This window comes from Salvia miltiorrhiza, chromosome 1 (genome assembly GCF_028751815.1).
Source record: "Salvia miltiorrhiza cultivar Shanhuang (shh) chromosome 1, IMPLAD_Smil_shh, whole genome shotgun sequence".
In the NCBI taxonomy this organism is placed as follows: Eukaryota; Viridiplantae; Streptophyta; class Magnoliopsida; order Lamiales; family Lamiaceae; genus Salvia; species Salvia miltiorrhiza.
Window position 1 is genome coordinate 20,038,632 of NC_080387.1, and position 15,931 is coordinate 20,054,562.

A 15,931-nucleotide genomic window follows, 5' to 3' on the forward strand; every position below is an offset into this window, starting at 1 on the left:
GAGCAGAGTTTTGAGGATAGTCACAGCAGATTGAACCCGGATGATCTGAATACTGACCAGGTCCATTCTCAAGAACAGACCACAGGTTACATGGCGATTACACATCAATCTGGTACCCTCTCGTCGAATTCAAGCCGTAGCCTCGGCCCACATTCTCCTCATCCGAAGAAGGCTTTGGCTGCTAGACCGCCTCTCCCTCAAGGCCGGGGTGGACGGGGTGGCCGCTCCTCCTCACCAAGCGGTATCTCTTTAGACCCTCCCAGGAAGCCTGGTGGAAGAATGAAGTCTGTGATGGTCGCCCGAAGAGGTCGATCCCCTGAGCCAACTGTTTTCCTTGACAAAGTTTCAGCAGCTCAATCTGCTGGTGCTTCTATCCAGAATTTCACCATTGCTTCCTCCACTGCTGGCGCTCTCCAGTGTATGTCAAATGTCTCGATTCGGGCTTCTACTAAACGTTGGGGGGATGAAGATGTGGATGATATTTGTGTTCCTCTTCAGGAGGATGGCTTCTCTCTCGGTTCTCAATGAATATCTTATCTTGGAATATTAGAGGCATCTCTTCCTCTATGTCTCTTCTTTCACACTACTGCAGCCTTTATAAACCGTGTTTTCTTGGTATTTTCGAGCCTAAGACTCGGTTCTCTGGGATCCCAAGTTCTTTTTGGCGTTCTTTACATCTCGCTCCGGTGCATCAAAATTCTCGGGACAGACGGCGCTCCAATATTTGGGTGTTTGCTGACCCCGCTTTAGTACCGACGGTTGTTTTTTCATCTGCTCAGGTGGTGGTCATTCAGTGTACTATTATGGGGATTGATTGCACTCTGGCTTTCACTCATGCTTCTTGTAACTATGTTGAGCGTCGCCAGCTTTGGTTAGATATGATTCCTTTCACTGTGGGTCATTTCCTTATAATTGGGGATTTTAATGCTATCTTAGGGGCTCATGAGCGGCGGGGGAGACGTGTCCCCGCTTCTACCCCTTGTAGTGAGTTCAGGGCCTTCATTGATGAACATAACTTGATCCAGCCAGACTCTTCGGGTCCGTTTTTCACCTGGACTGACCGTCGGAGATTTCCTTCCCCGATTGAATCGGTCCTGGACCGTGCTCTTTTCTCTCAAGCTTTCGAAGATATGTGGTACTCTATCAATTCGATGGTTCTTCCTAGACTTGGATCCGACCACTCCCCCATTCTGTTGAAATGCCAGGACACGGCTACTCCTCCCAAGGGCCGTCGATTTCGTTTTCTTAATATGTGGTGCTTACACGAGGGATTCCTGGATCAGGTCCGTGCTTCTTGGTCCCAGCCGATGGATTGTCTCTGCCCGATGGTTCGGGTTATGAAAAAGCTGAAGCGTCTTCGGCCGACTCTAAAGACTTGGAATAAGGACACTTTTGGGAATTACAATGTTACCCTCGCCGAGCTTCAGCAGGATCTGAGTTCACTTCAGGAGAATATTGACGAACGAGGGTATACAGATGAACTTTTTGATCAAGAGGTAAACTTGCAAGCTCGCATTGGATCAGTCCTTCTGCGTAAGTCCGACCATCTACGGCAGCAAAGTAGGGTCTCTTGGCTTTCTGATGGTGATAGGAACACTCGCTTCTTCCATTCTATGGTTAAGTGGCGTCGTTCCAATCAAAATATTAAGAAGCTTAATATTGATGGGGTTATCTCGGAGGACCCGGGTGTCATGGCGGCCCATGTTATTCAATTTTATGAGGATCTCTTTTCGGAGCCGATTTCTGCGCCGGTGGATAGATCTTGGATTTCCGGTTACATTCCGGCTTCAGTCTCACCTGCCCAGGCTGCCATGCTCGTTGCTACTCCCTCTAATGAGGATATTCGGCTTGCTGTTTTCTCCATGGATAGGAATAGTGCCCCTGGACCAGACGGGTTTAACGGCGCTTTCTTTCAACATTCGTGGGAGGTGGTTGGGGAGGACCTTATTGCTGCCGTTCGTCGGTTCTTCACTCATAGCTATCTTCCCCAGGGCCTCAATTCCAACTTGCTTTGCCTTCTCCCAAAGAAGACTGATGCGGTTCTTGTCTCTGACTTCCGGCCTATTGTGTTGGGAAATTTCCTTTTCAAGGTCATCACCAAGATTCTTGCCTCTAGGTTGAATGAGATAGCTGCTGTTATTGTCTCGGCCAATCAGTTTGGGTTTATCTCTGGGCGTTCTATTCAGGAATGTATTCTACTGGCCTCTGAAGGAGTGAATTGCATGGAGCGCTCAATTCAAGGGAGGAACATGGCTCTTAAGGTGGATATTCGGAAAGCTTTCGATACCCTGAATTGGGATTTTGTGGACGTTGTGCTGGATTGCTTTGGTTTCCCTCAGACTTTCAGACACTGGATTAGAGTTATTTTTCTATCTGCCAGAATTTCAGTTCTCTTTAATGGAGAGCAGCATGGTTTCTTTGGTTGCTCTCGAGGTGTTCGACAGGGAGACCCTTTGTCACCGGTTCTGTTTGGTTTGGCGGAGCAGGTTCTGAGTAGTCTGCTCTCGGACGCTGCTGATAGGGGATTCATTGACCGTATGAGGATGTCCCGCTCTTTGCTTTTTCCCTCTCATCTCCTGTATGCTGATGATGTCCTACTTTTTTGTAAAGCTACTTGGCGCAGCTGCAGGATGATTGAATCGATTCTTCATATATATGCTTTGGTTTCTGGTCAATTCTGCAATAAAGCCAAATCCAAGGTTTTCTTTGGCAAAGGTGTTTCTGTTCAGCTAAGGCGTCGACTACAGCGGGATCTGGCCTTCTCCACTGGTTCCCTTCCTTTTATCTATTTGGGAGTCCCCATTTTTGCTGGTCGTGCTACTGCTGCCCGTCTTATCAGCACTCGTGATCGCATCATCGCCCATTTTCCTAGATGGCAGGGCATGCAGTTATCTATGGCGGGCCGTCTTTGCCTCGTCACTTCAGTCATTCAGAGCGCGGCTGTTCACAGTATGCTGATATATCGTTGGCCAGCTAAGCTTCTTCATGATTTGGATAGAGCTTGTCGGTCGTTTATTTGGACTGGCTGCACTACTTCTAGGCCAAAGTCTTCTGTGGCTTGGAATCGTGTATGCGCCCCCAAGACTCAGGGTGGGCTTAATGTGAAATCCTTTACACACATCAGCCAGAGTTTCATGTTGAGGTTAGGCTGGTTGCTGATTACTGCAGACTCGATGGGCTTTCAGTTATTTCGCCAGCGCTATTTGGATGCGTGCCTAAGACCTCGATCCCCTTGGTTCTCTTCTACGATTTGGTTGGGCACTCGGGCTACTATCCAGACTCTCGTCAGCGACACTCATTGTTCTATTGGTTCTGGTTCTAATATTCTTTTTTGGTCTGATAATTGGTTAGGGTATCGTCTGGTTGATAGAATCGGCATTCCGGCTACTTTTCATCAAGCTCTTTTGCAGCCGATCTCGGATTACTACTTTGATGATACCTGGCACTTTACTTTGGATTTTTTACAGATCTTTCCGGATATTGCCTTTGATATTGTCTCAGTTCCTATTACCGAGGGAGAGGATCGAAGAGCTTGGACCCATTCTCATTTTGGTGAGGTCTCCGCGTCGCTTGCTTCGGATCATATTCGTCCCTGCTTTCCGACCGTTGATTGGGGTAAGTGGATCTGGGCTCCGTTTATCCCAATGAGGCGTTCCATTGTCACTTGGCGGGTGATTCTGGGTCGTCTTGCGACTGCTAGCTCTCTTCGTCGTTCTGGGCTGGTTGGTCCGGGCTGGTGCCCTCTCTGCCGGAATGCGAATGAGGATATTGATCATCTTTTTTGGAACTGTACTATTGCTCGACAAATCTGGCGCTCCCTTTTCAACTGGTTCAGGGTGGATAGTCCGTTGATTCACGACATTGGGAGTCTGCTTCTCTGGGCGATGAAGGTGCAGACTAGCAAACAGGTTGAAAATCTTTGGCGAATTGGTGTTATGTCCACGATTTGGAGCATCTGGAATATTCGTAACAGAGTTGTGTTTGATGAGTCTTCTGTCTCTGAGAGGGCTCTTTCGATCCAGATCAAATCTTTTATTTTGGAAACTTCCCACTTATGTTCGGGTGAGATGGCTAACTCTGTTGAGGACGTTCTGATTCTTCATGGTCTTGGGGTGCCAAGCAGACCTCGTCGCCCGACCTCTTATGTTTATGTTTTCTGGATTCCGCCTCCGACTCCTTGGCGCAAAATCAATATTGATGGCTCGGTTCGTGGCTCCCCTCCTCTGATTCACGCTGGTGGAGTTATCAGAGATTCTTCTAGCGTTCTGGGTTGTTTTCATTTCTCTACGGGACGTGGTTGGGCTTTTGAGGCAGAGCTGCTCGCCCTCATCATTGCTTTGGAGCAATCTGTCAATCATGGTTGGAGACATGTTTGGATCGAGACTGACTGCGCTTATTTGGTGGATCTTTTCAGTTCTCGGTCAAACACGGTTCCTTGGAGGTTCTTCAGTCGCTGGCGTAAGGTTCTCTCTTCCCTTGCTGGTTTTCATTTTATTATCACTCACATCTACAGGGAAGGGAACCGGGTTGCAGATTGTTTGGCTTCTTCTGTAGCGGAGGAAGGCTATTGGAATTTTACGATCCCGGATATCCTACAGTTGGTGAAGGATGACAGGCGGCAACTTCCTTACATTCGGGTTGTCACTTGAGCTTGGTCTCCTTGGGGAACTGTTTGTCTTGTTGTTTGCTTTGGTGTTTCCTGGGGCCACGGTTGTCTTTTGCACAGGTGACCAGAGCAGGGAGGATTCATAATGCGTTCGGTGGGAATCCTGTGCTGACTGCTCGGCTTATTCCGGCCAGTGCAGATCTCTCTAGATGGCCTAAGCTGTCCCCTCGGGTTTTGTTGTTGGCTCTTTTGTGCTTGAGCTGTGTTTCTTCCGGCTTAGGGGGACGACTCGCCGATGGGTTTTGGTTTGGCAGTAATCTGTGGCGGCGGCTTTCCCGTCCCCCTTAACTGTGGTTCTGTTTTTTTTTGGTTTTTCGTTAGGTGGTATTGCGCCTTATGGTCCCTTGTTGTACTGCTTTTCGTTTCACCAGTTTTGTAACAACTTTTCTTTCTTTCTTTTCAATAAAATTTTCATTACAGCAGCAGCTTAAACCCCATCAAAAATCACTTTTTTCCTTTTTTTTTTTTTTTCTTTTGACATATATCATATATGAATTATGAAGATTGAAAGGGCTTTAAATGAGACATGTATATATTGTCTATTCTCACCGTATCCGTATCCACATCATATATATTCCATCCCTGAAAATTGTGATCTTATTACTATATTGGGACATCTATAAAAATTGTGATTCTTCATTATTTGGAAATGACCCCACAAATTTTCACTCTCACTATTTATAAAAAGGTGTAAGATTCAATCTCCACTCAAATTATCAGACTTTTTCTTAAAACTCGTGCCCTCTCTACTTGGTCACAATTTTTAGGCACGGAGGAAGTATTTGAGTGTATTGTAAGTGAAATATGAATCTTATTTTTATAATAATAATAAAATAATGGTTGAGTGTATTGTGTATTATAAGTGAAATTAGAGTGAGACCTACAATGGCTAATACGATACATAAGGGATACTAATTAATATATTAATTAATGGGCTGTGTGAGTTATACTTACCAAAAATTGAAATTGATATGCATTTCAGAAATAGATCAAAAATGAAATATGAGTATGCATTTCAGGTACGAATGATGTATAATATAAAGTAGTTGCACTTATTAGATCGTGAATGTCTACGATTGATTATTTTACTTCATCGAATGAATTTGTGGTTCAAAATTAAAAAATTTTAAGTGGCAAAATTTTTATTTTTATAAATTTATCATTTTTACATCAAATTAATATTCAACAACACGTATCTATTTTTAATTAGCTTGCCATCTAATTATTAATTAAAAATAGTTTTAGCATCTCAGCTATTAATTCTCTATGATAGTACATTAATAGTAAGGATGTGGCACATATCCTATATATATATGAGAAAGATACTCCAGCGATAATCACCAAATCAAATTTGGATCATATGAATCCCAAAACGATAAAAATGAAGGATATAATCACGTCAATTCAGTTCACCTATAATTGCATAAAATTGATTTTATTTATCATATATACATGCATTTTCTTGCAAAATAGGCAAGAATGATAGTACTACAATTAATAAGGCATTATACATTTCCAGCGTAAGTAACATGCCAAGCTATAATGTGACATGTGAGTGCATGTCCAATCACTTCAAAATATGAAAATTCATCTATCCCTCATGTTATACCATGTTCCTTAATTTATCAATAAAATAAAATAAATGAAAAAAATCTTGCCCAAATGTGCTCCTCCTCCTCATCATAATCAATAATCATCATCATCATTATCATTATGAAATATAAACGTATACAAAAATAAAAATAAAAAGATTAGCCGATAACCATCCAAAAACGGAAATGACCATTTTGCCCCCATGATCTGGCAGTTGCCAAACATATAATAGCGTCAAGTTGGGAGGTGCAATCATCCAATCCCAACAATTTTCCATGTTTGTTTAGACTTTGTGATCACATGTATCCAATATTATTCTAATCCACCTCTTTTTGTGAATCTATTTAAACCCCATAATTTCCATCTCCTTAATTTCTCCACTCTCAAACAAAATGTTATTTCTCAGAGCATTATTTCCGTTTGCTTTCGCAATTTTATTATCTCAATGGCCGGAAACCGACGCAACGAAGCAAATCGAAGCTCTCTCACGCATTTACAAAGAGAAGTTGCACACAAACAGCATCGACAGACGCCATTTCAATGCGAGCCATCAGTCCCACGTCGTCAGAATTCTCTCTCAAAAAGGGATGAGAGAGAATGACCGGATCGCCAAACTGCCCGGCCAGCCGCCGGTCCGGTTCAAGCAGTACGGTGGGTACGTCACCGTGAACCAGACCGCCGGCCGAGCATTCTACTACTACTTTGCTGAGGCTCAACGTGCCCATCACAAGTCATTGCCTCTTCTCCTCTGGCTCAATGGAGGTTCTTCACTTTCTTCACTTCTTCTTTTTTTTTAATATTGTTTTTAATTTTCATCAATTGAGATGGGGTAGTTATTTACTATTTCAAGATTCGGAATCAGTTAATTATTTTGAAAAAATGTTTTTCTATTGTTTCTAATCTTTTTTTTATTATTTAGGTTACTATTTTATTACATAGGGAACCCCATCGGTTGACCCTTATCCCTGGCCCATTTTTAACCAAATCCCTTTTTTATTTTTGTCCCTAAACGTTTTTCGTTAATTCCTTCTAGAAAAAAGAGCATATGTTAAAAATGTACGTTTGTTAATTTTTTTGAAACTTAAACAAAAAAAAGTACAAAATGCATTGGCCCTTGTCGATTAATAGCTGCTGATTTGGACAGGCTACCTAAATTAATAGCTGTTGCACAATTATGGAGTATATGTTTGGACTAAACCCATCAAGAATTTGGTGCAATAATACATGATCAATTCAAATTCTTGACTAACTAACTTATAATTAATTAATTACACCCAGTAAAATATCTTGAATTTTGAACAGGGCCTGGCTGCTCATCTCTTGCCTATGGAGCAATGCAAGAACTTGGGCCATTCCGAGTTCACAGCGATGGCAAAACCCTCTACAAAAATCCATTCTCATGGAATCATGGTATCTTATTCTAATCCAAACCATTGCACCTAAATATTCGAACCTAATTTCGCACATGAATTTAGAATTATGTCTCTAAATATATGGACTTTCTTTTTTCTTTTTAATTTTTTGCACAATGAATGTTTCTCGTGAATAAATATTGAGGTGAAAATTGGAATTATCTAGGTGATTTAAGCGAAAATCTTCCTTACACAAAAATATATTAACAAATCAACAATAAGTGGGATATGCAGCCATAGAAAGTGTAAAAAGACACATCTATGACTGCATGTCTCATTTTCTTGTTGATTTGTTATTACATTTTTTTGTTCCTTTAGTGTAATCTACCTAATGTCAAGCTACGCCGTTTAGCGTTTCAGCAATGTAGACAGTTTTGACTTTCAGCATTCATTTTGTTGGAAATGTTCGTTGTATGCAAAATCACAAAAAAAAAAAAATGAAAGTTTGTGTATTGGCATAATTTTAAATGTGTGTTAAAATTCGTGTAATTAGGCGTTATATTATTATCCGTCAATTGTACATTAATTAATTTGATGTGTATTTTATTTGTGAAGCTGCAAATTTGTTGTTTCTGGAGTCTCCTGCCGGCGTCGGATTCTCATACTCGAATACCACGGCGGATTTCAGGAGCGGCGGTGACGCGAAGACGGCCGCCGACAACTATGCGTTCTTGGTGAACTGGTTGGAGAGATTTCCTGAGTACAAAGGTAGAGATTTTTATATTTCTGGAGAGAGTTATGCAGGCCATTATGTGCCTCAGTTGGCACACACAATTCTCTATCATAACAAGAAGGCTGGCAAGACCATTATCAATCTCAAAGGAATCATTGTAAGTCTTTTTTTTTAATTATTATTATTATTATTGTGTGATTTTTGATGAGTGGTTTTTCACTTTTAGATGAACATGGAGGAATTATTTGATTTAGATTGGGCGTATGATGGCATCATTAGTGATATCCATTTCATGAGCAATTCCACAATGTTTGGGGCCAAGTATCAATAATTCTCATGGACCCTAGTCCCTTCTTTGCTTCTAATATGGGCATGTGCAAGAATTATGTCTTCATTTCTTTTATAATTGTCTTCACATGATATATATTCAATAAATACCACCCTTTTTTTTTGTTGATAAAATAACAATATTAAATAAAGAAATTTAAAGGCCGCGTCACAGGGGACTCGAACCTAAGCCCTTTGGTCTTGAACATTAATCCCTTATCGCTTGTCTTCATTTTCGATACTTTCTTATCATATCTAGCATGCGCACATTTTTTGGGTACCGAAAGGTCACATCTTTGTATGAAAGTTGTACTAGAATTGAAAATGGAGTTTCACAAATTTTTGTTAGAAAATGGGAAAAGTTTGTTGATGATTTTGATTGGTCGCAGATTGGAAACGCCGTGATAAACGACGAGACAGACACGATAGGGATGTACGAGTATTTCGGAAGCCATGCTCTGGTATCGGATGAAATCACGAAGCAGATCATGAGATACTGCGATTTCTCGGCCAACGCCACCACGCAACCCCATCAATGCAACCAAGCTGCGGAGCAAGTTGATAAAAACATAAACGTGATCGATATCTATAACATCTACGCTCCCCTCTGCTGGAATCCCAACCTCACACTAACGCCTAAGAAGGCTTCGGTAATTACCAACTTAATTGCTTCTTCTTTTTCACTACTAAACTTGTTATATAATATGATCAACGCATGCAGGTGTCGCATATGGATCCTTGCAGTGATTATTATGTGTATGCATATTTGAATAGGCCTCAAGTTCAGAAGGCACTTCATGCCAATGTTACCAACATGTCTTATGATTGGGAGCCATGCAGGTTATAATTAACTTTTTCTTCATAATGAGTTCAAATTAAATCTTCTATTATTTTAAAATTTAAATTAAGAATCAGATTTATGGTGGATTCGTCACTTTGTTTAATGAATTTATAGTTCTAGGTTCGAATTTTATGAGCAAAAATTTCGATTTTTGAATTCATATATTTTAAAAGCGAATCCATACAATATTCAACAGATAATTCATGGTTTCATAATTTGTATTTTAAAGGGGTTTGTGTCCTAACCCTTCCCTTATGTTTATTAATATATGTATAATAGCTAGGGTGGGTGTAGTTTAAAGAAAAACTTTTTTTATTGTGAAAATTGTGAGAATTTTACATTTAATCATTCTCACTGTATACATACATATTATCGTTCAGTGGTTGTTATTATATATATAGTTAGATTTATGCTGAGACTATAGTTTTGTTTGAAAATTGTAGCGATGTCATCAAAAAATGGACGGATAGCGCCGCGACTGTTCTTCCTCTTCTGCAAGAGATTATGGCTAATGGGCTTCGAGTTTGGATATTTAGGTAAATTTAACAATACACTCTTTCTTTCTCATTTAAGTTTAAGGGTGTGTTTACTTTGGGTTAATTGTCCATAAATACACGAAATATTCAAATTTGATTTTTAGCTATTTTTGTTTTTTGGTCATAAAATATATAAATATTTATTTTTATTTTTAAATTTGATCTGAGTTCAAAAGCTCGCTGGTCAATTACTTGGTTGTCTGGAGATCGATGAACAATTCAAAGGTGCCGTTGGAAACCTCTTGATGATAGCTCTCTAATGATATTCATATTGTTGGGATTTGGTTACCTAAAGTGGTCGGAAAAAAGAAAAATATAGAGTTTCATGACATCAACTTTCATTTCATTTTTCGATCACTTTCGGTGACAAACCCTAATAAAATAATTATAATTAGATAGATAACATCAATAGATTTTCAGCGGTACCTTCAGATTGCCCATCAACTTTCAAACAATAAGTTATTAGCCAATGAACTTTGGCCTCAGATCAAATTGCAAAAAAAATAAATAAAAAAATTATGTATTTTTTGACCAAAAAAATAGATTAGGTTTAAAATCGAAATTGGGCATAGTTCGTGTATTTATAGGAAATTAATTAACCAGTTTACTTTTTATCCTTCTAATTTCTAAATAGAAGGATAATATAATGAGATATAAATTTATCAATTTAACTTAAACTGATGATCAATTTTTTTTATATTTTATTTATTTTGAAAGATAATATATTTATCTCACCTTTTATAAGGTAATATAAAATTATAACATCCTCCTATAAGTATAAAATTATACTAGAAAAAGTGTTGCCCGAATTTTATACTATCTACTCAAATTTTTTATTACGTCAAAGTAAATTAATGAAGTATAAGCTGGAACGTATGAATCTTATTCCTTTCTTATACCTCAAAGTAAATGCACCATATATAAGTGTTCAACACATCTTTGTAATTTCTCATTGCTAAATTAACTTATAATAAACGTAAACGTAATGTAATAAGTTTATGGTTGATTTGAACTCAACGTTAACCAAACGCAATTGAAGTTTAATAGGATTTAATTTTGAATATCTATAAAAAAACATAACGTATAACGAATTTATCACTCCTGCATTTGTGTACACATAAAAGTGCGTCGATTTGTTTCTTTTTTTGTTTTTCTTTTTTGTAATTAAAAGAAGGCTTTGTTGTGTATTGCAGTGGCGACACAGATGGAAGGGTACCAGTTACTTCAACAAAGAATTCCATCAACATATTGAAACTTCCCATTGAAACTGCATGGCACCCTTGGTTCCTTGATAGAGAGGTATGTGCATATCTTATTATTTTTTAAAAAAAATAGTTTAAATTATTTGTTGCACATTGATAATGTCTTGTTTTGGTATAATAATGCTATTTGTTTAATAATGCAGGTTGGTGGGTACACACAAGTGTATAAAGGGAACCTAACATTTGCTACAGTGAGAGGGGCTGGACATCAAGTGCCTAGTTTCCAACCAGCTCGAGCTCTTTCTCTTATTATGCATTTTCTTGATGGGACACAACTCCCTAATTCTTCAAGATTTTGACTCTCCTAATTATTCTTCCACTCATTATTAGTAATAAAAGCTATTTTTTGCACAGCCTCAACGCAAATCAAATATCAAATTCTGCAAGCTTTTTTTTCTTTCTTTCTTATTTTAGCATATTTTATTCAATTGGTCTCGCAAAAAGAAAAAAAAAAATGTGCCTTCTGTTATCGGTATTGGGCTGTATTGCAAATTGCAAGGATTTAAAAAAGAAAAAGAAAAAAAATTACGAGGTCAAGCAATAGCCCTTCCCTTTAAACAAATAAACAATTCTTCTAATAAGAATTTAGATGAACGAATGAATTTGGAGTTGTGGTATCAATGGGCCGCTTACTAAGCCCAACCAAGCCCGTAAACAAATACTGAGCCTTCTAGACTAATTAGGACAGACTAGTATGTTCGTGGAATATTAAAATTAAATAAATTTTTAAATAATCATAATTTATTTTTATATTAGTATATGCAAATTTTAAGAGTAATAATATTTTAAAACTAATGCATGTAATAATAACATTAATTATAATATTCATTAGTTTTATCCTCTAAACAATCGTCCAACAAACAATGGAATCATGTATACATAAAAAAGTTATGAACTTGTTCAAAATACAATAAAATATATATATAAAAATAAATTAAAACTAAATTCAATTTAGACAACAGTCAAATGCAATAAAAACAATTTATAAGTTCAATCAACTGAAAAAAATAACTATAAATTTATAACTAACAAAATTTTTCATAAAATTTTAATCGAACAATTATATGCAAAAAAAATTTATTTCTAAAATCAACTGCTTCAACAAACAAATGAGAGTTTTCGGTGGAACCGATGAACCACGAGAGCTAGTTAGATTCCATAGCTCGAAATCCATCATTAGCTAACCAAAAATAACCGCCTCATCTTGGTATAATCAACATGTGATATAACCAAGAGTAAAAAGACTGATCATATTTGATGACATTCAACAATGTTGACATTTCTTCGGAGACAGGCTTTACAACCTAATTCATAATTAACATGTTAAACACTTAATCTACTGATATTTACATCCTTGTTACTTTTATTGAATTTTTTTCCATCACAATCTGTTCCATTTTGTGTTCATGTCTGGCTCGCTCATCTTCGCCCTCGTCTCAAATCTTCGACAATGGATTCCTAAATGTGTCACGACCGGGCTTAACTAAGGATAGTTAATCCGGGGAATCATGACCAATGGAGGGAATTAAGAAGCGGGAATAAGAAAGGGATTAATTTGTAGAAGCGGATCGAAAGTTTACACTGAACCAGAAGAAAATTCTAATGTATAAAGAAGTCACTCTTTATAAACTTGAAAGGATTTTACAAGCCAAAGATGTTGTTTACATACGAGAATCACAATAGAGAAGACCTATTGTGATCTTTACACAAAATAAGTGTTCGAAGCGGAAGACTGACTGGAGAGGCATGTTAAAGACATGCGTCTCGAAATATACATTCAACCAAAACAAAAGACCGCTCGACACCATTTCATCATCGTCTCTGCTCAACCTGCACGTTTATAAATACATACAGGGCTGAGTATAAAATACTCAGTGGACACATGCCAAAGATACGTACATGCATACTAAAGCTGTAAATTATCATGCCTTTTCTCATGGCGTACAGAGGTTTTAGTAAAAAGTCTGTACCCACTAGTCATTTACTTGTACTAAAGTTCGTCTGATCAGACTATGTTCTTTTGTACTCTACCATATCTGCAATGATAACTGTGTGCCGAGAAGGTGGCCACCTTCTACGGTCACTGACCGGCCGATATGCTAAACCGGCTCACGGTCCTAGACCGGCCGATACGCTAAACCGGCTCACGGTCCTAGACCGGCCGATAAGCTAACTGGCTCACGGTCCCTTGTGTACACTAATCCTGTCTAACATCTGGATAGAACAGGACCCGAATTCGATTAACTGCTGGTGTCAGATAGGTATCATACATAAATCTTAAAATTGATAGGCAATGATAATAGTTTGCAAGATTTTATTCAACTGCAGCATAATCTAAACTTTGATTTTTATATAAGAAAGCCCACCTGATCGTGGTCTGATGATTCAGGTGATTCTGAACTATGGATTCACCTTCTCTTGTATATGACCTTCAATATAGATTAACTAACTAAGTAGATAACGAGAAAATAATATGAATTTAACTTAAAGAACACTTATGTTGGTTTTAAGGTGATATTTCTATTGGAAATCTTGGGATGGAGACTAGTTGTTTGACAAACTTATCAACAAACCAACTTAGAGTGAAACTGCAATAATTATAACTCTGGCATTAATCAATTCTATTCACACTAATTAAAAATAAATACTAACGTAGAATTATTATAAATTCCCTCTTTATTTTTAAAGAGCTTGATTCTAAGATGATCTAATATAGGTTTAACTACTAACTAAAATAATTCTATATTTAATGCTTTAATTAACTACTTCTAAGTATAAATAAATAGTTAATCTTATTTACATAAATTATTGGGCTCAAATAATAATAATGCAGTTTGTTTGAATAAATCAAAGGTCCAATTAAAATAAATCTGGGCCATTTACAGAATTAATCCAAAGCCCAACAAAATTTAATTGATCCAATAATTAGTAGCCCAATTAACTATTTTTAGACTAAATAAATTAAGAATCCTATATTCTTCCCTTTAATAAAAGGAATCAAATTAACTTCTCTTTCTTATCTCCTCACTGTCGTCTCTCTCCTGTTTTCTGGCGAGCGTCGCCGGCCCTCGCCGCCTCCGGCGTGGCGAGGCCGGCGCCTGTCCTTCCTCCTCCTTCCTCCCTCTTTTCCCTATATCTAAATCCCCAATTCAGAAATCAAAATCCTAGGGTTTCTACCTCTCTTCACCCCCTCTGGAATTCGTCTCTCCGGCGAAGCCTGCCGCCCCGCCGTCGTCTCTGTCACGCCGCCGCCTCTTCTGACTCAGGTAAGTCCCTGTCTCTCTCTCTACTTCTGTCTCTGTTCTCTCCCTCGAACTCCCTCTCTCTCTGCCCTTTCTCGATCTCTCGCTCTCTCTCTCTCTCTGTCCAGGGCGCGGCGGCCGCCGCAAGCTACGACGGCGCTTGCAGCGCCGGTGCTCGCCGCCGCCTGCCCCGCTCCTCTCTCCCTCTAGCTCGTTCTGTCCTTCTCCCTTCTTCCTGCTGTCTGTCTGTATCTCACACTCTATCTCACTATCTCTCACTCAATCTCCATCCCTACCTCTCGCTCAACCTCCCTCTTCCTCTACTGTCAGTAGCCACCGCGGCCGCCATAGCGCGGCAACGCCGGCAGTCACCACCGCCAGCCGTGCCTCTGCTGTGGTGGCTCACGGCTGCTGCTGCTACTGCTAATCCCGCCTTCTCTATTTCCCAATTCAAAATCTTACTCCAGCAAACTTCCAATCTAATTTCTATTTCAGCTTTAACATCCCAACTAATGAATCTCTACATGTTCTATTTCAGGAACCGAGGTTTCAAGGGATTGCTCAAGACTCCATTTTTATGAGTTATAAGTCTGTTTCCTTTTTATTGCTTATTGAGAAACAACTGTATTCGTGAGACTAGAACTGTATATGTGAGATTAGAATTAGAGATATGTAACTATTGTTCATCTTGGTTATCGATTACTGTTTTAGCAAAGAGATAATTGTACTGAATAAAGAAAACTACCTTCTCTGACGTGAATGGTTGTGGACACTGTTGGGATGACGTGTGTGCTTGGTGTTTTTTTGTTTTAGAATTTGCAGAATGGGGAGAAATTTGGTTCACGCTCAACTCCTCCTTCTTATACTGTTTTGAGTCGGTTAGGAAAATGGCTGAGTCACAAGTTGAAATACGTGTTTCTTCATGGGACTAAGACTGTTCTAATGGAGTTTAACTGATAAATAAAGCTTGGGTCGCTAATGACATAACTTATGAGGAATTGGGCTTTGATATCAAATAAAATCATTGGCCCAACAATAATAGCATTGACTTGGGCTTCTTTCTCTAACAAATTTGCTAGTCTTTCCTAAAATTATCAGTAATTATATCTATATTTCTTACTTAATCAATTAATCAATCTTATGTAGGGCTTGACTTGCTAAAATCCTCTATTTAATGAATATCTATAACAAAATCTAATATATGAACTTAATTATATAATTAACAATAGTATAAATACGGTGGGGCTACTACAAAATGAGTTGGCGATCTTTTGTGTATTTGGGATGACCTTGGATGCACATGATGTGATCTTGGGCTCCGTATCTAAACATCTTGTCTTCGGTCCTCTCCGACCATGCTAGCACCTCTGCCCACAACA

At 38.6% G+C, this 15,931-nt stretch overlaps 1 protein-coding gene and 2 long non-coding RNA genes across 3 annotated transcripts; 2 read left to right on the forward strand and 1 right to left on the reverse strand.

Annotated features, from left to right (window-relative positions):
• Positions 1 to 6,511: 6,511 nt before the first annotated feature.
• LOC131006913 (serine carboxypeptidase-like 40) lies at positions 6,512 to 11,663 on the forward strand. Its single transcript, XM_057934054.1, has 8 exons — positions 6,512 to 7,021; positions 7,562 to 7,669; positions 8,227 to 8,501; positions 9,061 to 9,321; positions 9,393 to 9,511; positions 9,956 to 10,048; positions 11,242 to 11,347; positions 11,454 to 11,663. Exons 1-8 carry the CDS (start codon positions 6,652 to 6,654, stop codon positions 11,607 to 11,609), a joined length of 1,488 nt encoding a protein of 495 aa, XP_057790037.1. The 5' UTR covers positions 6,512 to 6,651; the 3' UTR covers positions 11,610 to 11,663.
• Positions 11,664 to 12,913: 1,250 nt separating this feature from the next.
• On the reverse strand, positions 12,914 to 15,401 carry LOC131006915 (uncharacterized). The gene is made up of 3 exons (XR_009095818.1): positions 15,298 to 15,401; positions 13,677 to 13,739; positions 12,914 to 13,140 (listed from the first exon to the last, which is right to left on the reverse strand). It is a non-coding gene; the product is annotated as an uncharacterized LOC131006915 (long non-coding RNA).
• On the forward strand, positions 14,313 to 15,306 carry LOC131006914 (uncharacterized). Its single transcript, XR_009095817.1, has 2 exons — positions 14,313 to 14,576; positions 15,091 to 15,306. It is a non-coding gene; the product is annotated as an uncharacterized LOC131006914 (long non-coding RNA).
• Positions 15,402 to 15,931: the final 530 nt, after the last annotated feature.

Bases quoted from the DNA above. Each gene is read 5' to 3' on its own strand.
- LOC131006913 (XM_057934054.1), top strand. From the start codon at position 6,652: ATGTTATTTCTCAGAGCATTATTTCCGTTTGCTTTCGCAATTTTATTA. The intron at 8,502-9,060 runs GTAAGTCTTTTT...GATTGGTCGCAG, and splicing joins TCAATCTCAAAGGAATCATT to ATTGGAAACGCCGTGATAAA. The intron at 11,348-11,453 runs GTATGTGCATAT...TTAATAATGCAG, and splicing joins CTTGGTTCCTTGATAGAGAG to GTTGGTGGGTACACACAAGT.